This window comes from Sparassis crispa (genome assembly GCF_003851025.1).
Source record: "Sparassis crispa DNA, contig_000004F, whole genome shotgun sequence".
Taxonomy (NCBI): Eukaryota; Fungi; Basidiomycota; class Agaricomycetes; order Polyporales; family Sparassidaceae; genus Sparassis; species Sparassis crispa.
This window is the reverse complement of record NW_020939751.1, coordinates 2,519,039-2,542,952: the sequence shown is the minus strand read 5'-3', so window position 1 is coordinate 2,542,952 and position 23,914 is coordinate 2,519,039. Positions and strand designations below refer to the sequence as shown.

Here is a 23,914-nt window from a genome sequence, read left to right as displayed (position 1 = left end):
TTATATTCTTAAATAAGGATCATAAATCCAGTTAAGTACCCTTTTAAGTAAAAGTTGGGTACTGCTAGCAGCAGTGCTCAAACACCCTACGGAAAATAAAGAACATAGTGCAGATATCAGTATGCCCCCGCGCCTGTGTAGAGACACTGTTGGCGGCGGCACCGGAGCGACGGAAAGCTAAATTCCAACACACATACTTCGAAGAAAATCCGCTGAATATCGCGAGCGGACGGGAAGAGAGAGGGAGCACGGCATAGCACGGAAGATGCACAGAGTAACGTTGTAAGACTTGGCAGACACTGGCATGCCCGGGCTGTCAATATATGTCCAGAAGACACCTACCTGCCCCATCGTCTCCATCCAGCTGAGCAACTTGAACAAACTTCGAAGTGAGGGGTAAGCAAAAGACCACACGGGACTGCAAATCCAGTGAAACGAGGTCGAGATACCGCCGATACGGCGGCGGAACATACCTTCGTAGTGCGCCTGACTCGAAGGTTACACTTGTGAGTGCCATGCATGGGGACATGGCAGACTTGACACTGGACGATTGAGGCCGACGACAATACTTATATTCCGCAGCTAAATACCCTAGTTCATCGTACTTTTTCTTAACTTCTGCAAGCCTCCTTAATAATTATAGTCGGTGTAGTTTGTAAGGATAATAAATCTCGACTCGCATGTGATGACTTCACACCAGCCCATAAGAGGTGCGGGATGCTGCGAGTTGTGTCCCAAAATATTAATGTGACGCCCACACTTGGTGCCTCGGAGACAGATTAACTCTTCAAGCTCAAGCTTCGGACTTCATGCATGCGAATAGCAAGAAATCTGGAGCACCATGAACGACCGGCAACAATTTGAGACCTGGTCGTCCACATTCATCCGCAAACCTCCCAGCGTTCGCGCCCGACACACCACACCCTCCCTTCGCTCCTCCCCCACTCGAGCGCCTCTCTCACCGTCCACTCCCCGACCCTTGCCCAGCGTTCGTCACGATGGAGCCAAACCAGGATTTCATGTGGAGTGGGTCCAGATGGCACAGAAGGTTTCTCCATTAGCGACACGGCTGCGCGAGACCGATGTTTTTGTTTCTCCCTTGCTCTCGCCTTCTCCATGTCCGAGGCGGTTGCGGCCATCATACTCCTGATCGTTTGTTCGACGACTTTCAGGAAGTATGCTGGTGTAAGTGAGATGTACGCCTCCTCGCCGGGCGGGGGATCACTTGGTTCTTCGGTTTCGTCTTCATGCCATCCCCGAGCCACGGAACTACGCACTGTAACATTCGACGTCGCCACAATCGAAGTGCTGGCATTGGTGCGCCAAAGCGCATCCATCCCAGCAGGGCCAAGTCCACTGGACAGCGACACCAGATCAGAGGGCAGAGGTCGCACAGGCCCGTCCCACAGGACGATGCTGCCCTCCTCGTACAGCTGGCGTATCGCAAAACGGAAGAGCCGCCTCATCTTCGGCCCCTTCGGCTCTTTCTCGCGCTGGCGTGCGCCCTCCCGTGCGTGGTCTCTGTCTTGCATGCTCCCCGCTTCCGCCCGCTTGCGTTCCTCGCGTGCGCGCCGCCGGCCTTCTGCGTCCACCACGCGATACGCGAGTTGGGCGAGCTCGGGAACGCGACGGAGGTGGGAGAGCGTCACGCCGTAGGTGGTATTGCAAGAGTATTCTGTGTTTTCTTCGTCGTCGTCGTCAGGCATGTGCTCATTACCAAACATGTCGGGTAACAGGGGTGGTCGGGGTGTCTGCTCCCCTGCTCCCCCGCTTTCGGCATGCAGTGAGTACTTCGTGTTCCTCGAGGGACGCGGTGTGGCATCTCCTAGCAGACCGATCTGTATCTCACGCCTGCGTACAGTGTCGTAGCGAGGACGTTTCGTTGGCGTGTCTAGCACATCCACGCTGTAGACAGATGTGAGCATGTCAACCCTTGCCTTGCCCTTGCGTGGTGGGGGGCAAGGCGACGGAGAGCGCGATGACGACGTGGAAGCGAAATGGGAGCGCCCGGTCGGTGGCGGAGCGTGGTCCATGTAGTGCTTGATGTATATGCGGAAGGTGTTTGCTGTGAGGTCGCGGGTGTGCAGGCGTGAGGGATGGCGCAGACGAGGCGGCGACTGGAAATATGAGACGATCAGCGTGCTGCGTTGCAACAACGAAGAGCAGGACGACGCCAGGAGGGATGGTCGTAAATACCCACCTGTCCTGGTTTCACTGGCGATGACGTGGAGGAGCTTGACGGCGAAGAGCCAGCCACGGACGACGCAATAGACATCGGAGTGGGTATATCTCGCGCCTCTGGCTGAACAGCGTCCCTCTCGTGATTGTGTCGGCCTGTCTGACACTGAGGCTTCTTCGGAGTCTTCCGGCTATCGTCAGCGTCGACGGCCAAGGTGTATGTTTTCGGAGCATGGGGGCGTTGGGCGGTGGAAGCGGGAACGGTGAATGCTGGTAGGTGCGATGCGAAGTAGTACGAACTGTGGAGGTCGAGAACGGCGAGCCAGTGCTTAGGTTCGTCGTTTGCTGCAGCACAAGGCACTGATTCAGAAGCAAGACGGTTAGGTCACATTTAATCAGGCAGTCACGCATGTAGGATGACCGGAAAACCATGTAGGAGAGAACACTCACCTATGCTATCAACCAGAATCTTCCGGGACTCGAAGTGTCTGGTGACACGGCCCACGATGCATACGGACTTGCCAACTTGCGCCACGGGTTTTGGCGGCTTGGGAGGTAGAGCATTGAGTGGTGAATCACAGCAGCTCGTAACCGATTTCATCGGACTGGCGACATTCGGCCCAGAATGGCGTTGCACGCATTCAATGACGGCCGATCCGTCATCCACTGTAGAAAGTGCCCATCAATTCACGTTGTAATATCAGAACATCGAGGAATGGAAGAAAACATACGGGAATAAACAGTGCGTTGTTCGTATATCTGCACGCCAACCAGGATCCCAATGATGCGAACGGTGCGACACGGTACACGTCCCAGCCAGAAAAATTCGGCATCTGAAAGAAGGGATAGGCAATTAGCCAGAGTCTGGGAGAAATGTGCGCAGAAGCAGCAAAGCAAGTGGATTAAAGCTCTTCATAAAATACAATAGAGGTTAGAGATGAATTCGTCTTCTCACTGCTCAGCAAATTGGATGGACAACGGAGATTCGGTGGCCCAAAGCAGTAGGACTACGAACAAGTCCACCCAACCTGCGAAACACAAGTACTTGAGACGTACCTTTGACTCCACTATCTCGCATATCAAACACATCTTTCACGAAGCACGAGGCGACTGCATCGCTGGTTAACGTCCACTTCCAGATCTCCACCGCCGACGGTGAGTGTGAGGTTGAAGACTGCGATGTTCCTACAGTTACAGACTCAGACATAATGCTCACGAAGGTGTCTGATTCAATCTCGTGATCTGATAACGCGCAATGATTCTGAGGTAGAATGGGCGTGAAGTCGACGAATTGGTTCGTGTTTCGTACGCGTCCGTTGCGAGGGTGGGTTCCGGCAGATTATTACGCGGGGTCTTCACGATAAAGGCAGCAAACGGACCCTCGGACGAGAACAAGTCAATTGGTACATGATGGAACAGAGCATAAGAGCGCTTAGAATGTCTCACGTGAACGGACGTGACAGCTAGGAGGTCACAGTATCGCATGTTACTGTCACATACTGTCACGTAGACATCCACCTGAGGCTCAAATTCGAAATTGCCGTACATCCTCTCGTACCTTCACCGTTTCCCTCCGCTCGACACAACCCAGCTCACTCTTCCCAACTCCAACCACCAGCAAACTTCTGCGAAAACACACAACAGAAGTTTCCTCCATAATTTTTGTGAAAGCAGAGTCTCCACCGCCCGCTTGCGTGTACGCAAAGAACAACCAACAGTCGTACCCGAACTCCAGCAAAACTTGAACATCACCCCACTCATCTCTACTCATCCCTCTACACACTCCATTAACACATAATTCATCACCAATGTCTCAGCCAGCCCGTCCATCATCATCTACATCGTGAGTTTTACGCTGCTTATCTTTCAAAGAGCTTATGGACGACCTCTGGCTTGTTACAGCGACGCCTGGAAGGCCAGTCTGCGCCCACCACCAAGAGACGACCGTCCGCAGACCGAAGATGTCACAGCCACCAAAGGCATGGACTTCGAGGACATGTTCCTCCGCCGTGAGCTCCTCATGGGCATATTTGAAGCCGGGTTCGAGAAGCCGTCTCCCATCCAAGAGGAAGCTATCCCCATCGCACTCGCCAAGCGTGACGTCCTCGCCCGCGCCAAGAACGGCACGGGCAAGACGGCTGCGTTTGTTATACCTTCCCTCCAGCAGATTGACGTGAACAAGAACAAGATTCAGGCACTGCTGCTCGTGCCGACGCGCGAGCTCGCGCTGCAGACCGCCCAAGTGTGCAAAATCCTCGGCAAGCACATGGGCGTGCAAGTTATGGTCACTACCGGTGGTACCACGCTCAAGGACGACATTTTGCGGTTATCGGAGGTCGTTCACGTCCTTGTTGGTACACCCGGTCGCATACTAGATTTGGCAGGTAAAAACGTTGCCGACCTAAGCGAATGCCCTATCTTCGTCATGGACGAAGCTGACAAATTGTTGTCCCCCGAGTTCGCCCCAGTAATGGAGCAGCTTCTATCGTACATGGCCAAGGATCGCCAGGTTATGTTGTTCAGTGCCACATTCCCCATGATCGTCAAAGACTTTAAGGTGGGAGGGATTCGATGTATTACGTTCAATACATGGCTCACAGTGATGCAGGATAAGCACATGCGATCACCTTACGAGATAAACCTGATGGACGAGCTCACGTTGCGTGGTGTTACACAATATTACGCATACGTTGAAGAACGCCAGAAGGTTCATTGTCTGAACACGCTATTCTCCAAGGTACGTTGTACTGTGACTTGGAGTCTCATGAAGCTGACTGGTCTGTAGCTGCAAATTAACCAATCCATCATCTTCTGCAACTCGACCAACCGTGTCGAGCTGCTCGCGAAGAAGGTGACTGAGCTGGGTTACTCATGTTTCTACTCGCACGCCAAGATGCTGCAGTCGCATCGGAATCGTGTCTTCCACGACTTCCGGAACGGCGTGTGCCGTAACCTCGTCTGCTCGGACCTACTCACACGTGGTATTGATATACAGGCGGTGAACGTCGTCATCAACTTCGACTTCCCGAAGAATGCGGAGACGTACCTTCACCGCATTGGTCGTTCCGGGCGTTACGGCCACCTTGGTCTCGCAATCAACCTCGTCACGTACGAGGACCGCTTTAACCTGTACAAGATTGAGCAAGAGCTCGGCACGGAGATACAGCCTATCCCTCAAGCGATTGATAAGACTCTATACGTCGCACCGAGCGCCATCGAGGAGCCGGCAGAGCAAAAGAGCGCACGCACGACGCAGGCGCCCGTTCAGGCTCAGGGTCAGTCACAACAGAAGCAGCAGGCACCTCAGCAGCCGCAGTCGCAGGCACAGCTTCCTGCACAGGTCGTTTACAACTCTGCCCCCCTTCGCCAGAATGGCGTGGCTGTACCGCAACAGTCACGACCAGTCTTCCAGACACCGTTCCGTGGGAGCGTACCCGTTGCGCGATGAACTGTTGAGTGGACATCGTATGTGGGTGAACGTGTAGGAGGGAGCGGAGAGGGGTGAGGGTGGGCAAGTGGTGGTCGAGGATGTGGTAGTGGGAGGGGAAAGAGAAGGGGAGATGGTTTTAAGACCAAAATACCAGGCACGACTTTATTCGCACCGACTTCGCGGGCACATCGCAACCAGAAGGGCATTCCTGTATCATATTGGCTCTCGCTCACTCCTACACACTTTGCCTGGTACGACACCCGCCATCGATCACCCGATCCCACTGCAACATCCGGCGTGTTCGACATCTATCTATTCTCTAAGGCTACATTCCGTTTACTTTGTGTCACTATTACCGCCCCTACTCTTACCCCTTCTGCTGTAGTTGTTACCTAGATGTTGACGTGGATAGAATGCATGCCCGTGATTGGTCTTATGTTGCTTGGGTGATGTGCATGAGTTAGACAGCGAATTATCAGCTTCGCCTGCATGCCCAAGCGCTTCAACTACGAGATTACAACTTCCTCCTTCCTTCCACCTGAGTACTGCAGCTAGCAGAGACACTTGTGTCCCTTTGCTGGCGCGAAGACTGGTGTAGCCTACGGTTATCATCGGAACAGTTTGCAGATAGAACGAAGGCATGTTCTCATGCGCGAAGTCAGTTAGACGTTCGCTGCTAATGCCAGTCACATCCAGAGAGTTCGTGGGATAACACGCCTACTGTCTGCGGGCGTTTTCACTACTATGTCGAGCGCGAACTATGGCCGGTTGCCGCTGCACGCCCTCTCACGAAGATCATCTGCAGACAGCTTATCGTCTTCAACCTCTCCAGATCCCTCTTACTACCCAACGCGCCGCCGGCGATGGTACTCATCCCTCTGGAACTTGCACCGTCCGCGGACGGTGCTCATGCTCTTCAAAATCTTCCTGGGGTGTGCCGTCCTAGTTCTCCTTGGCGGCTATATTCTCTGGGAGCCACACATTGAGCTAGCTTTCTACTGGCGAGGCTGGCTGAAGCAGGAGATAAATACAGTCGTCCCACTCGCAGGCTGCTTTCGGCCAGAGAATGTCTCGCCCCGCTACAACCTGAGCGCGGCTCTGCACGGGCAGAAGAAAACAGAGGTGCACGCGGGGCTCCCACTACGGCTAGGCGTAGACTGCTACGACTTCGCGGGGACGATCGAGCCTGAGCCGCACGACGGCGTGGTGTTACTTCCCGACGAGCGCGTGCACTACCACACATATTGGCGGACGGACCTAGCGCCGTTCGGCGAGCGCCAGGAGTGGATGCTCAAGTCGTTCTTCGCAACGCAGAACACGAACACCGCGCGCCTTGTGCTATGGTCTAACGGAGACCTGTCGGACAACGCGATCCTGCAGAGGTGGCTGCGACGTTTTCCGGACGCGTTTGTCTTGCAGGTGGTGAACTATGAGGACTTGGCGCGGGGGACGGTACTACACGGTAGTGAGCTGCTGCGGGTGAAGGACACGAAGGCCTGGATAGACGGAGATTTGGTTAGGTTATTGGTACTTTGGGCATATGGGGGCGTGTGGGTGGATATGGACTCGTTGTTGACGAGAGACCTCGCACCGCTGCTGGAGCATGAATTCGTCATACAGTGGGATTGTTATGGTGCGTCTTTGCGCACACATCGTTCTTGTATTGTGCTGACTTGAAATACCAGACAAAATCTACGTGCCTTTCAATGGTGCGCTGATGCGCTTCCACGAGCACTCGCCCTATCTCTGCGAAGCCTTCAATATCATGGTAAACTCGCGACCCCCACGAGAGGGCTCGACCGACTGGGGTGCCCTCCTCTATCTTAAACTCTGGCGGCGGCTCACGGCCGAGTCTATTCCCCCATTCAAAGTACTACCATGGTGCTTCACCGACGCACGCTCGTGCCGGTTCGACAACCGACTGCCCGACCCGTTCGAGCAGGACCCTATCAACGGGCAGTGGACGGTGGGCTACGGCAGGGAGGAGGGCGGGGGGCTAGACAGGGCGCTCGCCAAGGTATTTTCGGTGCACCTCCACAATCAGTGGCGCAAGCCGTTTCCCCTGGGCGGGTGGCTGGACCGGCTACTCCTCCGAAGATATGATGCGAGGCTCAGCACGAGCTTTGGGGCGCGCGAGAGTGAGGAGTTGTGATGCGGGGATTAGGCTTTGGATGTAAGTTATATCGTACCGATTATACTGGCACTGCTGCTGGCTTAGGCTATCGGTGTGTCTTCTGCATGTGGATTTGGACATTGCATGAGTCAAACGTCCCCCAGATCTGCAATATGCTAAGCGGTGAGTGTCATCACTTGCAAGTTTAGGCGTACTGACAGGGCGTTTGTACATTGCAAGGTGGACATATATTAAGACAACTCTAGTTTACAGCTCAACTCCGGATATCTTGAGGATGCAAAAACAAGCAATTTCCTCGAAGACAAAATCGGATGTACATCGACACATGGACGCAGATTGTGCTACTTCTGACTGTGTAGTGTGTGGGCCATCATCCGCTATCCAAGGTCAGGGGCCGAACATGTCGGAGGGATATCATGTGGCGGAATTCGATGCACCATTTTGATCTGTACAGCTCTTCCTGCTGCTTCCAAGTCCAACTCGGACGAGTTGTGAGCGCTGTATTCGAAACAGTGCCAAGCGTTCCTGGCGGTAAGTGTGAGGTCACTGGACGACCCCAGATCTTCCCCCGAGCGCGTTGCGAGTCGTCGACTCCGATCTCCGAGCAAGAACGGGTATCCGAGGTGAGTATCATACAACGAAGATTGATTCACACGTTTAAGTCCCAAACGCTGTGTCCACTTGTGTTCCAGAGTATCGTGTCGTCGCGGTTATCGAGATGCAATAACAAATGCATTCCCGAAGTCATTGCAGATTGTGCAATGGTGCGCGATCCCCTGTGTCCTCAATCTGGGGAGGTTGAAGGTAATAACTTCGTTATTTTGCATGCCCTGCCTTGTAGCCAATACATGCAGAACAATCGTCGTCAGGGCTTATAGGATACAACTCAGTCCAGGATCTAGCCGTGAAACGCAAATTCCACCCAGGCCATCGTGCGCAGTCAGTAAATACTCCCTTTCAATGAGTCGTTTAATATGCGCCATCGCACTTCTGGCGGACGCCGTGCTGAATGCGAGGAAGCCCGATATGGCGTCGTGCTGTCCCTGACTAAAGACCATTCTTTTCTCTTCACGAAGAACCAAGCTGTGAGGGCGATGCAGACCAACGCGTCCGCCCATTGCGTTGTTGCTTGTTATTCCCGAATCGTATCTCGAATTGGAAAAGTTCAGAATCAGAAGGAGTACTGTGTGAGTGCACCTGCATTCTAGGTCTGGCCCAATGACACGCTGCCCTCAAATGTACTGTGCGAAGCACGACCTTGGGAACCTGCGCATCATGATTGTGCAGCCTCCGGTGCACATCCCAAGGACTGAGGTGGCGTTCTCCCGTGGACATACAGAATTTGGGCAGCCTTCCCAAGTATCCATATATTCTCGTAGGGCTTCCCCTTGCTGTTTCTTTTGTTCATCTTTTGTTCATCTTAATTTGGCCTTGAACCTTCGTCGGATTCCCAGCTTTGCCTTCTCACGAAGAATCATTGCATCATAAGGTTGAATGCTCGTGGGAGCTTGTTCACTGCGTCGCCTCACATGCACATTCTGGTCGTCCTCGCGATGCGAATCTCTTCGGTGCATGAAAGTATTTCCACAGCGCTCGCTAGCTTATCCAACCTTAGATGTCGCCCGAGTGCTGCTAGCTGAACCTGCGGTCACCGCGGATCTTATCCCACCTAGTCACTAGTCACTCGAGACTTGTGAGCAGTAGCGAGTGCTTAGTGGTGGGTGCGCCAAAGTTCTGTCTCGTTCGTCACTTGCGGTTAGCGCAATTTCAAGTACTTGCTGTGCCGTTCATTCACGTCTGACCTGTTGATGTGTTAGCGATGAGTCTTACCACCATTTTTGACGCTCCCTGATCTGAGTGAATATACTCTGCAGTGCCCGCACTGGCTTCTTTTCTTATTGGATACCTCTGAGTCTGATGACAGCAAGCGCTGCTAGGTTCGGTCTTCGACTCAGAATGATACAGGATCCTATCCCTTGTTTGTGTTTACCTCGAGGCTGTTATGACTGCAACATCATATCACCTCTGATATTCTCAGAGACCAGGACAATATCACAAGGTGTTCATCCCTTGTTGCAGAAATGATATGTTCCAGCTAACGATATACGCATTTCGACGAAACTTGCTTCATCATTTTCAGTGCATCAAATACCGCTCTGGATGGAAATTCTCCTTGCTGAAGTGCTGATTGGCCAGCCATGGCGCGGCTTACCCCCTTCACGCACTCCCACACGAATTTGCTGTTCCGGGATAATCCGTATAAGCAGCGTACCTGAAGTAAGTTTCGTCGAAATGCGTCTATCGTTTTCGACTTAGCTGTCAAACCATTTACTGCTACTTACCGCTGCATGTTATCCGAGGCATTGAAGTTCAGGGTGACAGATGTACGCTACTGTATGATGTCAAATCCGGTTTCGTGAGGCCCGGAGTCGAGGCCCTCAGGGCAGATCGCATGTGGTTATTTCTGGGGGTCTCCCTGGCGCTAAACATATTCTTCAGCTACTTGAACGAATAAAGGATCTTTTGAACAGCTATGATTGCCGCTTTGTGGTTTCAACCAATGAGTCATTTCTCTGGTTGATGTCCGATAATGTCCCCCCCATATTTTTTGGTGTAACTCCCGGAATTTTGATTGTTTCCGGTGTTGATTCGGGTCAAGAACGAACCGCTATAGAGCCCGAGATCACCTCATTTTGGTGCGCATGTACCTGGGAACTGAATAACTTTTGGCAGTCCAGAGCAGCACTGTGGCAGTCGGCGCTGAGAACACGGCGCCAGTGTTCGTCGATGTCGCACCTTCGCCGCTCAGCAGGTGCCTTTACCTTTTGACCTTGGCCCTTAAGTTGTGCGTTTCTCCTCTGTACTCCCCCTCACCACAGGTGCTGAGGGTGTCAATTTCTCGCTGTGCAGCCGGTCAATCGACGCCTATACTGACGTCCTATCTATTGCAGAGTTGTTCGCATCTGCGAACCAGCATTCATTCGTTTCAAGCCACGCTCCTTTGCCCTGGACATTCTGAACGTGCTCTGAATCTGCCAGGCTACCCTTCTTAAGATGTTTACGCCCCCTGCCTCCCCCGCTCCTAAACGTATCCGGCGTGAACCTCAGACCGCACACCCAAGAGATCCATCACCAGCGACTCCATCCAGCTCTTCTTCGCTCTCACCTTCGCCCGCCAGCACGCCCCCCTTCACGCCCGGTTCATCACCAGCCCAACCGAAGCAGCTCTCCGGCGAAGAGCTGTACCACCTTCCCGCCGCATCGAAGCGTCGCACAGGCCATCGCACGCGATGGACTATCCTTCTTGTACCCGTTGTTCTCGTGCTCGTGACAGTATCCACGCGTTACCTGTCTCACCCCACAGCGTTCGATGCGCTCTCGCCCGATCAGTCTTCGCAAGACTGGACGACTTGGGCGGCGACGATATCGAATTGGCAGCCACACAAGCGACACCCAGAACCTGACTTCCAAGCACCTGCCGAGACGGAATCGTTGTCGTTCTCCATCTCGTCCGCTCTGGCTATGTCGCCATCCTCCACAGGTTCGTCTGCGACTGCGTCGCCATCCTCGTCCGCATCCCATAGCCCCGTATATCCGACTATCCCCGTGGTTCCCCCAGTACTCCCCACGCCATTTCCACAGCCGTTGGATACTACGCTCTCGCAGAATTTCTCTACAGAAAGTTGCCAGGAATTCTTCGTCAATATGACACAGACGGAGACTTTCCGCGAGTGTAGGTCCTTTGGAATGCTCCTGCAGAGCTCTTCGGCGTTCATTCAGGTTCGTTTGTCCCTCTATTGTCATAGTCACCTATTGCACTACGGGTGATCGCCATGTTTGACTCGCATACGCATGAGATGAATTTCCCTCCAACGCATGGGATTCCCCAATTCGTTCCGTTTACTCTGCTGTATCTTCAGGCCGTAGCTTGCAGTTATGTCATAGTGTAACAGGATGAAGATAGTCTTAATTTCCCCTGCATTTGCTGTGGCGAATTTTTCTGTTCCGATTGCTAAAATCTTGGATGTGGTCATTGTCATCCTCCCTGTTCATTTCTGGTTCTATGAGTCTACGTGATTGACTCCCGTGCGCAGGCCCAGTCGAACATTACCCTACTGAATACAATTGTATGGGGCACCTGCAATACGGACGTCAGCGAGGACCAGTGCACGGCAAACATAGACTGGTTTGCGGAGACGATGCAGGCGTCCTGCGCGACAGAGCTCAAGCTCAACAACGTCATGGCGACGACCACATTGCAAGGTTCGTCCGTGATTTTTTGGTGGTAGTCTCTCCTGAGTGGCTGACATCATTCTTGCTATCCAGGCCTTCAGTCGTACGCAATGATGCGGAGGGCGGGATGCCTGTCGAACTCGACGACAGATACATATTGCTACATCGACGCCGTAGCAGGCGGAAACGCGGCGAACATGTATCTTTACTTGCTGCCACAAGGCTCCCCGCTCCCGAACTCGTCCGTCCCGAGCTGCACACGATGCACGCAGATGCTGATGGGGGAATATGTCTCTTATATTGGGAACGTGACGGGCCTGGAGGAGACGTACGAGCATGCGGCGGAGATCGTGAACGCGGTGTGCGGGCAGGGTTTTGTGCAGGAGGTTGCGACTGTGACGAACAAGAACGCTGCTACGCCTGTTTGGAGTGCTACCCTGTGGACGATTATGGCGCTGTTGGTGGCGATGACTGGAACGCTCGCTTCATGACGGTATGATACTCATATGGACTGGGCTTTTTGGGCTTTTGTGAAGTTGTGCGGATTGTGGTGCTGCGCCGTACGAGGACACTAATACTGTAGTCCCCTCGGTTTTAGGCTGTCTATTTGGCTTCATTTGTCGAGGCTTTTTTTGGGCTTGGTGCTTTTTACTGATTGCTTTCGGTGGATAGTTCGCAGTGAATATTTTATCGTAGAACCAATTATTATTACGCCACATAGCACAGACCGATATGACCTATCGTACGCAGGCTCGTCTTCTGAAATTCGAGATATCGATGCTGTGTTTGGTACCCTCACTAATTTAACTGGCTTGGCAATCAAGTTGCGGCGATCTTTACGCAGCATACCAAGACTATATAGATCTCAGATCTCAGACACACCTTTCTCGATGTTTATTCGATATCCCCCAACGTCGACAGCCCCGATTTTGTTGAACGAAGCTACAGAAGCTCCTCAAAGTGGTAGGCGATCACGAGCGAATGAGAGGTGGCGAATTATGATTATTAGCCGGGCATCGACGTTTACGCACTAATACTTTTCCTCGATTGCAGTCACACCTTTCACACTGTTGTGTAGCAGGGCTACTCTACTTCGTTCCTTCGGCCGTGCTTCTCGGTGGTATTGCGATTAGATTCCTGTGTAGAAGAATGCCTCGCCTCCGCGTTCTCGCCGGACCATCTCTCGAAGAGTTGTACCCAGTCTGTGCGAACTCCCATACCCCTGTGCATATCAGTAGCGAGCTATTCGAGGGCCAGGTTGCCGTGTTCATCAAGGGCTTCGCAGACCATTGCGGTAAGGTCAATGAGAGCTCGTACTTCGAGGCTGAAGAGAGAAAGGGAATTACATGGAGCATTCAGATGCAGGGTACGTTTTCTGGCTCGCTATATGCGTTCAAAAACTGAACCGTGTATGCGGTAACTAGGACGATTTCTGCAGAGTTATTCTGCAGACGACATCTTGTTCGGCAACACCTTCGATAGGCCGCTTAAGCTACCGTGGGGGTTCAGCGCAGCAGTGAAATTCATGCAGTGTGTCTTCTGCCATCCGCTTCAGCACGTACCACTCATTTTCACTCCATAACAGGTTCCGAGATCCGACGCTCGACCAGGACCTCGCGTCGAAAACTAAGCCGTGGGCATTCTCGCCCCTCATTGCGACCATGCCGTATCTCCGGCACCAACGGGTAGAAAGGGAAGGTCAACCACCACCATTCCCCCCAGAACACCCTACCGGCGAAGACACGTCCGCGCTGTGTACTGCTGACGGGCGCAGCAGCGCCGCGCGGCCGATGGAGAGCAAGAACAACGAAAAGCGGCGTACACATTTCCGGAATCGCGCGCATAGGCAGGGCGTTATATTTGGGCCTGATGTACGTCCACCTGTTTGTTTCTCTAGCCTCACGTCTCAGCACATCGTGTAATTTAGGATCTTATCACGGTAGACTTTTGCCACCGCCACCTGTACTTCAGTCCGAAGGGCATAGACTTACGCATTCCCGGCGGGATCTCGATAGACATCATGAAGTACTGGGACGGCCAGCCGGTACGGTTCGTGTGCTGTGAACGCGTTCGTGATGGCCAGGGAGCGAACGGGAAACCTTGGGGGCGTGTATTCTGGTGTGTTGTAATCGAACGGGTCGAGGAAGATGGCTCACTGGCGGAGCACTCTGAGGGCTTAACGGACGATGCGGACGATAGCAAGAAGCTGGATTGACATTTGGTCTGTAGGTCTACTGTACGGTGTATTATTTCTCTGGTATATTCTGGTATATTAGAAGTACCTGTAGCGCATTTGTGTTAGTTGTAGCATAGGGCCATAGTAGGCGAACTTGTTTTGTAAATTGTCTCACATTGTCGCGACGAACCCGTGCCACACAGCGCGTCACGCAGCCTGACGCGACTGTGCTTACCAGGTACCTTCGCCTCGTGTCGTGCCACTCGACTTCGAGTTAAACTGTGCTCGTTGCCCACTGGAATTAACGATACTACTTCACAAAAAGCGCGGCCAGATGTTATCCATTTTGAGTGATAGAATAATTTTATCCATTGTAACCGGATTGTAATGGAATTAGGATCGTGTAATAACGTAACAAATAATGTTATACCTTCTACTGGAAACGCGAGATTTCGGCGCCTTCGAATCTCGTTCCGCCCGCCTTCGAATCTCCTTGGGATTGGTGTACGATGTTCTAAAGCCTTTTCGTCCTCCCTGCCTCTGAACGTCGTGACTTACGTCCGACTCCCGGCTACTTCCGATAACTGTACAGCTGTAAACTCCACAGCATCTCTTGCCGTTCCCGGTGCTGCTGCCTCCCTTCAACCTTCGCCACCGTTGTCGGTGGTTCTTCTCTAGATAACCTTGTCATTTCAGCAAGATGTCGACCTTAAATCAACATTTTCTCCTGATCAAGGTGCATTCCGGTCAGCCTTACTGTATCTGTCGGAATCTCGCACGGCGGCTCCGCAAATTCATCTTAGTCGTCTGCACGCTCGTGGACTGCGACACCTGTCCTACCTTGTTTCTTTTTCTTGGCCATAATATAGTCTCTACCTATATGCTCGAACGGCTTGAGGCTTCTCAGAGCTGCAAGTGTCTTATATTCTCGCGCGGTGACTCGTGCCCATGGATCGGACTCAAGCATCTTGCTGAATACCCTAGCGCATCATTGGGACATTGCAACACTAGAAGCAAGAATACATCCGGGGCTATACATCAGGATCAATCATGAGTGCAGCGTGCTCTATGCAAGACTCTTCATCAAATTTCCATACACTGGCCGCAGTCCTTCTGTGTCGCCCTCTGATGGATCTTAATTAAAGACATACACGAAGAATAACCTCCAAGCGACGCTCACTGCCACCACAGCGAGTCTGTGGCTTCAACAGGGTTTGCGGTGACTAGTCACTTACTGCGTCTCTGGGTACCTGACATCACGAAGCCATTCGTCTAGTTTTCTGTGCGAAGCTCAACCTCAACGTTTCATACACTGGCTACAGGTCCACAGTGCCGCCTCTCACTGCACATCATACGGCACTCGTGAAGGTCCCTTGCAAGGTCACTGTCTCTGCATCATCCCCTTCGTGTGCTCAGCATCAGTGGCGCTCCCGCGCGGATGCTAACATGTACTGGTTCTTGCAATGCCCACTGCAGCACCAAGTCTCCTACAGTGGCACCCCACCGGCCAGCACCAACACGGCAGCCAACACTCAAGCACAACTTATTGCAGCCCTTGTTCGACGTTCCCTGCATGTCACGGCCCATGTGCACGGTGCAGGACAGCTTCCAGATCCTCTGGCGGTACCTGGCAGAATACCTACGCAAAGGACAGCTGCCCCTCCATGTGACCCTCGCAGTGCCGGCGGCACTCCTGTGCTACCCACGACCCTATGAGTTCCCTCTTATCGAAGGTGATTTGTCACTCACCGACATGCTTGAACGTATCCCCAACTGTATGCAGTGCACCGCTGGCCATTTGTGTAGTTCGATGCACCCTTGCAGTTTCGGGCTCGCTGCAATCACGGCCTACTTGCCACCGCTGTCAGCACGCATATGGAGTTTCCGACTCATTGCATGCATGTACCACAGCGTGAAGGCATGTACCCATGTACCTTATAGCCCCAAAATATATATGCTTTATCCCTGTCATCTCTAGTTGTATCCTCTGATATACGAGGCATGGAGCAAATTGCAGCAAGCAGCCTGGATACTGTACCGGCAGCAGGCGCAAGCATTCTGGACATTCTAAGAAGCAATATACTTTCACCCGTTGGAACTGATATACTATGTGATTTTATTGGCATTCTATTAAACTTCTAACACTTCATTGTTAAGGCTTAATGCCATTTTATTCATTCCGGTCATTCTGATGATTTTATCCATTCTAATGGCATTCTATTGCGATATAAGGGCATTCCAAGTTCCGCACCTTTTTTGTGATGGCCTACATCTCTCTAGATGGTATCTTAGCAGGTGCTTCTATTTTGTCTCGATGCCACCGTCAAGCGTTATGACAGGTTCGTAGAGGAGTACAATGTACACTTCAGGTTGATGACGGGTGCCAAGTCTATGTCGCGGGCGAAGCTGCCAAGGTATGTTCCACAGAGTTCAGCATTATTGTGGCAAATCATGACTCTACAGAATTGTGAATATATGTGATCCAGCATTTTACCTAGATCACCCCTCATAATCTTAGATTAAGGGTAAAGTATATTCACGAGGAAGGCAGGATCATTGTGAGTGGGATGAGAGTTTCGACTGTTTCTACTTTTCGTCATAGACGGTACATCCATTCTCGTCTGTACTGTATGATGTACTAGTATGCTGTGCCTTATCACACAGTTGGTGGCGCCCTGTAGGCAGCACTTTGGGAGTTTCTCCAATCGGAGAGCACCATTAGGCTTAGGGATGGGCACCTCATTTTGCCAATGTATGCTGAGTATAGTCTCCCAAAGGCAGTTGTAGCCACTTTGCTTCAACCTTCGTGCCTCAGATATCCATGTCTGACGTCTGCTATCTAGAGGGGGGGTCTTACTAAGAGGTCCATTGTGGGTTGTGATTGCCGATCTGGCATGTCACGTGCTCCCACAATGCATCTGTAAATCATGTCCAGCACATCGTGTTTCTGTCCTTTCAATGTCCCCATTCATCTGTTTTGCCACAGTATGTCACCCCGAGGTGCATGTAGACAAGTTAACACTTTCTCTGTGTTCATGGCTATGTCATATGCTTTATGGTAGTCCAAGCAGCCTGAGATTTGATTTGTTGTGATTAGTCTCCTACGCAGAAATCTCTACACCTTCTGCATCATCAACTCTAGCAGATACGATCTTGCTATCACCTGTGCACTATCACACACCCCGTGCATGCCAGGTGGGGAAACTGCAGTAAAGAATAACTGCAGAAAGTCTTCAACAGATTTGTTGGAATAGGTACATTACGTGAGATCACAAAAATTTGTGACTCAGTGTTATCAACCACTAGTAAAATTACAACTCTGTCTAAATTGTCCGACCTCTCGACAAGGAGGCGTGTCAGAACCTAGACTAGCTGAGTAGGCAGGTGTGCTGACTGACTGAGACTGAAAAGGTGTAGCATACTCACAATGTTTACTTTGTTGAAGGTGGTGACAATATGAGTCCTTAGAAATGAAATATGCAGCTCATCGGTCAGATTGAAGTGCATGTTATTTGTCTAGAGTTTCCGAGGCCATCCGTGCATTTACTTCAGCTGGTTGATGATGCAGGCCCTGTACATGAAGTGAGCATGGATAACTTCAGGCCTGCATTGATGCAGCATTATTTTATTTGCTCAAAGAATTACTTGCAATATCAGTAATGTAAGTTGTGCACAAATGTGTATGATGTTCATCCTATGTAGTAACAAGCTGATAACCATTAGAATGGAATTACACACTGATCATCACATCTCAGTCTTAGCACTGTTTTTGCAGAGACATCAAGAGTAGCCTGTGAGTTCTAACATTGTGTGTGGTACAGCTTTCTGTTAAGATCTTGAGGGTATTGTGGTAAGTAGTTTCAACAGAAGTTCTGAGAGCACTGACAAGTTGTAACTTTGCAGATCTTGAACTTTGGTGAGCTCTTTTAAACAGGTCATTATATCATATAAGATATTCAAAATCTCAGAAAATTTGCAAAGCTTATTTGTCATTAATTCAGCACTGTCCAGAATTGATTGGTGCCTCTGTGCTATATCATGCTATTGGAAAACCAGATCTCTTACCAAAGAGGGCTCCGGGTTCTCAGTTTCTTACCGCAGGTCGAGAAACCCAGATAAGGATTCGGAGGTTACCCTCCCTCCCTCCCTCCTTCCAAATTGGGAAATATTTTACTCTACGCCACAAAACTCTCGCCTACATGGGTGGTGTACATACTTTATGCTTCGCAATTAACTTCTAGTAGCCTTACGTGCTTTCTTCCTGGGTCTGCATACTGTAACTCCCACATTCTCTGCACAGACCTGATCACAAAATCAGTCAGCGGCCGGTGCTTCATGTACATTTATACAGTCGAGGTGATACTACACATTTAATCTTAGTACACAAGTAAATGCGGTGATGAATGACATACCCATTGTCCACATGCAGGGCCATCACATTGTACCATATCACCTTGAGCTGGGCCCTTGCATGCCTCGCAAAGAATCGATGGTGAATTTTGATCCTCTGACGCTACTGTTGGCTGCCGTCCCAGTCGTGCATGTTAGCTTCAGTGCACAGCGCCAATGATGGAGGGTGGATTTACGGAACTGTCACCAAGGTCACTCGATGGATTTATACAATAAGCTGACACTGGTGCCATGATATCTGGCTGCTGTAGCGAACTCAAGGCTTCTGCAAACAATGAATTGTCAGAGGTTGTAGGCTCAGTTCCAATGCCGCATTCATCTATATCTATGCAGCCTGAGATGCTCTTGCCATCTTCATTGCCTGTCTTCTTCATCGCTATCAATGTCAGAGCTGGATGCTGAGTCTGAGTCTGAGTCAGGAAGTATAGGATTTCCTAGCATTGAGGTTGTTGAAGAGCAGCTAGCAATGTCTCGGATACCCGAACTAGACCCTGATGGCTCTAAGTCGGTGGTACTGTAATGAAGAGACATCAGAATGAATGTCAAAATTATCAGGATGAGACTCACCGCAGTACATTTGTGGATGTCAGAAATCTTCGTGTTGTTGCTAGCATCCTCATGTCATTTCCGCTTGCTCACCCTGTGTCGCGCCAGGAACTTCACCTCCATGGCTGCATGTTCCTCATTACTGACTTTCCACAAATCTTCGTAAAGCGACAGTGTGGTGTCCGGATGTGCACGGTGCAAATGCACCTCGAGATTGTATTTCCAGACTGCTGGAGCCTGTGGAGATTTTGGACACAGTGGGCAATTGACGGGTACATTTGTACAAGGTGAGGTTTTCATGAACTTTGTGCTTCGTGTAACAGAGACTTTGTACTTGTTGTGACAGTGAGTGCGCTCCATGTCAATGCCAAAACCACCATGCCGCTCACGTGACTTTCGGAGGTACACCACACAAGTAGCACCCACACTAAGGCAGAATCCGCATGGCATGGCTTCCCTGCTGACTGTAGCATCATGGAGAATGTGACAGCCCATGTGCTCAAGAATCTTCTTCCCATCTGTTATTGCCAGATAAACTGAGGGACAGTGTGCATAAATGTGCTTATTTGTTGGACACTCGAGGTTGATGCCGTCTCCCTCACAGAGGAAGCATAGTTCACCTTGAGCAAAGTGAGATAAGCCTATGACCACTATTACTATGAACGAAAAACCTACCTGTTGGTATCCGATAGGAAAATCGATCTGAACGAGGTGCGGTTGCCCACTGCACATCATTGCATCCACGGTGAAAGAGATCACATGTGAGCACACACAATTCTTCAGTCTTGAACTGATAAGTAATGCAATTTTCACCAGTATGTGGATTAGACACTCTGGCCGTCTGCGGATCAATCAGCTGTACCCCTCATCCTTCAACTTCCTGGGCTATCGAGGAGCTTGATTGCTCATATTTAATGTTCCACTGCCAGTCCACATGGTGATTATCCTCCGTCGGGGTGATTGAGGAGAGTGATAGTATGTCGAACTTGATACAGATGTTAGGTTCATTTACCCTGGCCGCCGGAAGTGCATATTTGCTGATACCGTCATGCAGAATGTCACAGACGCGTACCACTGCAAGAAAGACAGATTCGGTTGGATTGTGCTGCAATAGAGTGAGCGCTGGATCATCGATAGTAAGTAGGGGAGTCCCGAACTCAGTCTCCATGTCCATCACAACAGCGAAATTTGAATAGCATGTAAAACTGCATATTCGACTGAGGTGATCAGTCAAACCAGGGCTGATGTGAGGGTTGGAAAGCCAGTGAAGAATTGTACTCTTGTGCTGTTTCTTTGCAGCAGGGTCATCACTGACAGTTAACCATGCTTCGACCTTCTGCCCCTTCTCCTTCTCCACATCCTCAGGACCTAGCAAATCCTCCACATCGGGTTCGAGTGCCAAATCTTCTGCTGCCATAGATGCGTGCAGTTCTGCAGTGCCTGTAGATTTCGATGAATCTGCGATGATGGAAGGCTCTTCATCCGCTTCATCCATCCGAAGTCTCGCGATGTAAACAACCTTACCATCTCCGAATGGCCTTAGCATGTCTATGTCATGATTTGAGCTTTCATACGCCTCGAAAGGAACTGCTATGTGAGCTGCCCGAAGCTCCGACTCAGCGATTCCTTGTCCGAGACTCCAGCAAGTCTGGAGGACAACATTCCGGATGGAGACATCACCCTTCCAAGACTCTGGATTGATGTGGTCAACCTTCTTGCTTATGTCATCTCCCTGTTCTGCCAGAGGCCGTATGGATAGACGGCGCGTCCACGATTCCATTCTGGGTGTTCCTTCAGGATCTTGGCACACATAGTCACACTGGTGGTGCGGTTTGCAGCTTGCAGCTGATCCACATTGGCATCACTCCCGACCATGGTACATATCAAGGCAAATATCTTCTCTAATTCATCCGTGCCAAGCAGGATCAACCAGAAGAGAGCATCTGGATCATCGCACACAGTCTTCACAACACAGAAATATGCATTTTTTATCATGATCATGACATCGAGAAATAGAGGAGCAGAAATGAAATGGCCCCTATCGTTGTGGTATAGCACGAGAATAAGGTGTGCCGCAGCAGCAAGATGTATCAACTGCTCACGAAGAGAGCAGCAGACATTCGTGTAGACCTCCAGTAGATGTGCATACAGACAGCCGAGTAGATTGAGAATACGATGGATCTCATGATATATAGGTTTTGAACCTTCAGGTGCTGGTGGTAGCATGACAATGGCATGAAGAAGGCGATATGCGAGAACCACATCCTGGGGATCATTCAGGGAGAGTAACGATGTCACGCACCAAAAGTGTTTGGCTTGTGAACACGTAACCACCGGTGAAGCGCTCGACGAAGAAGTCACGTGACTAAGACGGAACCCGAGAATGTTTGGCCGAGCGTGTCACCTGATGCTCACATTATGCTATTGGACGGGAAAAACTCGGAAAGTGCTTTCTCCCTACTTCTCCCTGCTCACTTTATGCTATTGGACACGGAGGTCTCAAGAGTTTTGTCTTCCCTGTTTCTCCCTGCTCACTTTATGCTATTGGACACGAAGGTCCTAAGACATTTTTCCTTCCTACTTTCCCCTTTGATCACGTGATGATGCTCTTATTTTGCTATTGGCCAATCTGCCATGTAACACTACTATGTAACAGTCACAACAGGTGACACCCGAGGGGTATAAAAGGACCCCCGAGGTGCCCCGACCCTCAGTCTTCTCTCCCCACTTGTAGCACCCCTATAAGTGAAGAGTTCTCCCTCCGCTTGTAGCTTACCCTACAAAGTGATAAACTAAAAGAATAGGAGTTTGTTCCACTCCTCCCAGTAACATTGTTACTTGTAATCAAAAGGATCCCGACAAAGTCAGTTCAGCGCAGGCAGTGAGTTGTTACGAACACAACTACTGCACTCTCGTATCGTTTCTGTTGGGTAGTCTAGCACACGGTTGCTAGATACTCAACCCGTTCTCGGAAAGTTCTCGGACAACACGTAGGAAAATTATCAGCCAGGCACATTGTATTAGGACACACGCACTCGGTAAAGCCCTGCACATGGTTGTAGGCACTCGGATAGGAACACAGAAGACTCGGTAAGCCCTGCACACAGTTGTAGGCACACTGTTAAGAAGACAACGAAGACTCGGTAAGCCCTGCACGTGGTTGTAGGCACACGGATAAGAGAACACAGAAGACTCAGCATCATATAAGAAGACAGAATGCAAGCCCTTGCACACGGTTGCTAGGCATTCCCCTCTACATTCCCCTGTCTGTATTGTACAGACTACCATCCCGACTTCAGACAACAAATCACACATATAGCTCAGGCGTCCCTAACCCATTATCATAAATTTGATATCACCGAACAACTGTGATAGCCTGGCGTACTTTCCCGTTTGCCACGCCCGGTGAACCACAGTGAAGTACCACTCACTTGACCGGGAGTCAAAAGCTCCTCCGGCCAAGGCCCGTGCATACCCCGAGTCGACAACGAGTTGGCCGTACTTCCTGCCATGTCCAAACCATCCATAAGGTGACATTTTAGGGTTGCACGAAGGAACATACAACCATTGATTGAGCATCCGCTCTTGCGTAAGATCATGTTTCGGAAATGCTTCAGAACGTGTTTCCAGTCCTTGTCACATGTGATCTCATTGTCACCTACAAGCAAGTTGAAGAATGGTAGGGGGCTGAGCGCACGATAGAGCACTGAAGATGGCGCCAATTCCTGTGTCATGGTCAACATGGCCAGAGCCTTTCCTCTGCACATTTCTCCGTCAGATGCTATGCAGTAGAGCCTCGCCGCTGTTCCTGCTGACTTGCAATAAAATGCATCAATCGCAGACTGGAGAAAACCCTTATGAGCCTGTGCATCTTCAGTCTTGCACGTTCCTGATATCACAAATGGGTAGGCGGCATAATCATGATGGTTCGACGATAGAGCAGATATGGCTATGAATGTTGCCTGCCGAGTGAATGATAACTACGCGTGAGTATTGGGTGAAAATCAAGAGACGAGATGCACATACCTCTGTCGCAAAATGCACCTTTCCACTTCGAAGACATTCAGCGATCACTTGAGCTTCTTCCAGCATGCAGAATTCGAGAGAACATCTATGCTCATGTTCACGACATATTCCCAGAACCATGTTTGTTGCGAGATCCCATCGCATTCGCTCCTCGAACTTGATCTCATCAATGAGAATCATATACCCTGTAAATATGGTGCATGCCTGGATCGCAAGAGGATAGCCACTTAGATTATGATCCATGTCTTCTGGCATGCCAGATGAAGCCTGGATTGAATGATGTGAAAAGTGTTGTCATGTCGTAGACAAGGCAGGCAGTCCGAGCGAGCAATTCGCAATGTTTGCGACACGCTGACCTCCGAGTTTCCACAACAAGTATGCCTGCTGGAATTCGGTCTTGTCGTAACTACACACTGCACACAACTGTGCTGTGGCTTGATCCACATGGTGAACAATTGGGTGTATGCTTGCTCCATGCCGATGAGCCACTGCCACAACCCGATGGACACGAGTGTGCAGTTGCACACTAGAGATGGAAACCAGAAAGTGTTTGTGTCCATCTAGAGCACATCCTCGAGCCAGGTAGAGGTGCAATAAGTTGAGCTTCGAAAAGCGCAACTCGTCGATTTGAGCATTCTTTTGCTCGAGGAGTGCCTTCATTGAGGACACTGTCTGATAGTTCCAAGGTGCGTTCTTATGCACACCATTGTATGCACGATTCTCGATCCCTTGCACAATATTATGTGAACCCAACTCCGCACAGGGTTTACATGGCATGACA

The 23,914-nt window shown here is 50.7% G+C and overlaps 5 protein-coding genes across 5 annotated transcripts; 3 read left to right on the top strand and 2 right to left on the bottom strand.

Annotated features, from left to right (window-relative positions):
- Positions 1-881: 881 nt before the first annotated feature.
- On the bottom strand, positions 882-3,385 carry SCP_0508630 (hypothetical protein; the record flags this gene model as incomplete). Its single annotated transcript, XM_027758918.1, has 5 exons — positions 882-2,117; positions 2,201-2,538; positions 2,629-2,844; positions 2,910-3,011; positions 3,235-3,385. The coding sequence occupies 5 exons, from the start codon at positions 3,383-3,385 to the stop codon at positions 882-884; spliced, it is 2,043 nt and encodes a 680-aa protein (XP_027614719.1).
- A 601-nt stretch (positions 3,386-3,986) lies between these two features.
- SCP_0508620 (predicted protein) lies at positions 3,987-7,760 on the top strand (the record flags this gene model as incomplete). Its single annotated transcript, XM_027758917.1, has 6 exons — positions 3,987-4,021; positions 4,081-4,735; positions 4,787-4,915; positions 4,964-5,614; positions 6,305-7,241; positions 7,294-7,760. The coding sequence occupies 6 exons, from the start codon at positions 3,987-3,989 to the stop codon at positions 7,758-7,760; spliced, it is 2,874 nt and encodes a 957-aa protein (XP_027614718.1).
- A 3,036-nt stretch (positions 7,761-10,796) lies between these two features.
- On the top strand, positions 10,797-12,466 carry SCP_0508610 (hypothetical protein; the record flags this gene model as incomplete). Its single annotated transcript, XM_027758916.1, has 3 exons — positions 10,797-11,522; positions 11,837-12,005; positions 12,069-12,466. 3 exons carry the CDS (start codon positions 10,797-10,799, stop codon positions 12,464-12,466), a joined length of 1,293 nt encoding a protein of 430 aa, XP_027614717.1.
- Positions 12,467-13,124: 658 nt separating this feature from the next.
- Positions 13,125-14,190, top strand: SCP_0508600 (UPF0590 protein; the record flags this gene model as incomplete). Its single annotated transcript, XM_027758915.1, has 4 exons — positions 13,125-13,341; positions 13,400-13,505; positions 13,561-13,846; positions 13,903-14,190. The coding sequence occupies 4 exons, from the start codon at positions 13,125-13,127 to the stop codon at positions 14,188-14,190; spliced, it is 897 nt and encodes a 298-aa protein (XP_027614716.1).
- A 5,782-nt stretch (positions 14,191-19,972) lies between these two features.
- Positions 19,973-20,887, bottom strand: SCP_0508590 (hypothetical protein; the record flags this gene model as incomplete). Its single annotated transcript, XM_027758914.1, has 1 exon — positions 19,973-20,887. The coding sequence occupies one exon, from the start codon at positions 20,885-20,887 to the stop codon at positions 19,973-19,975; it is 915 nt and encodes a 304-aa protein (XP_027614715.1).
- Between the last annotated feature and the right edge of the window lie 3,027 nt (positions 20,888-23,914).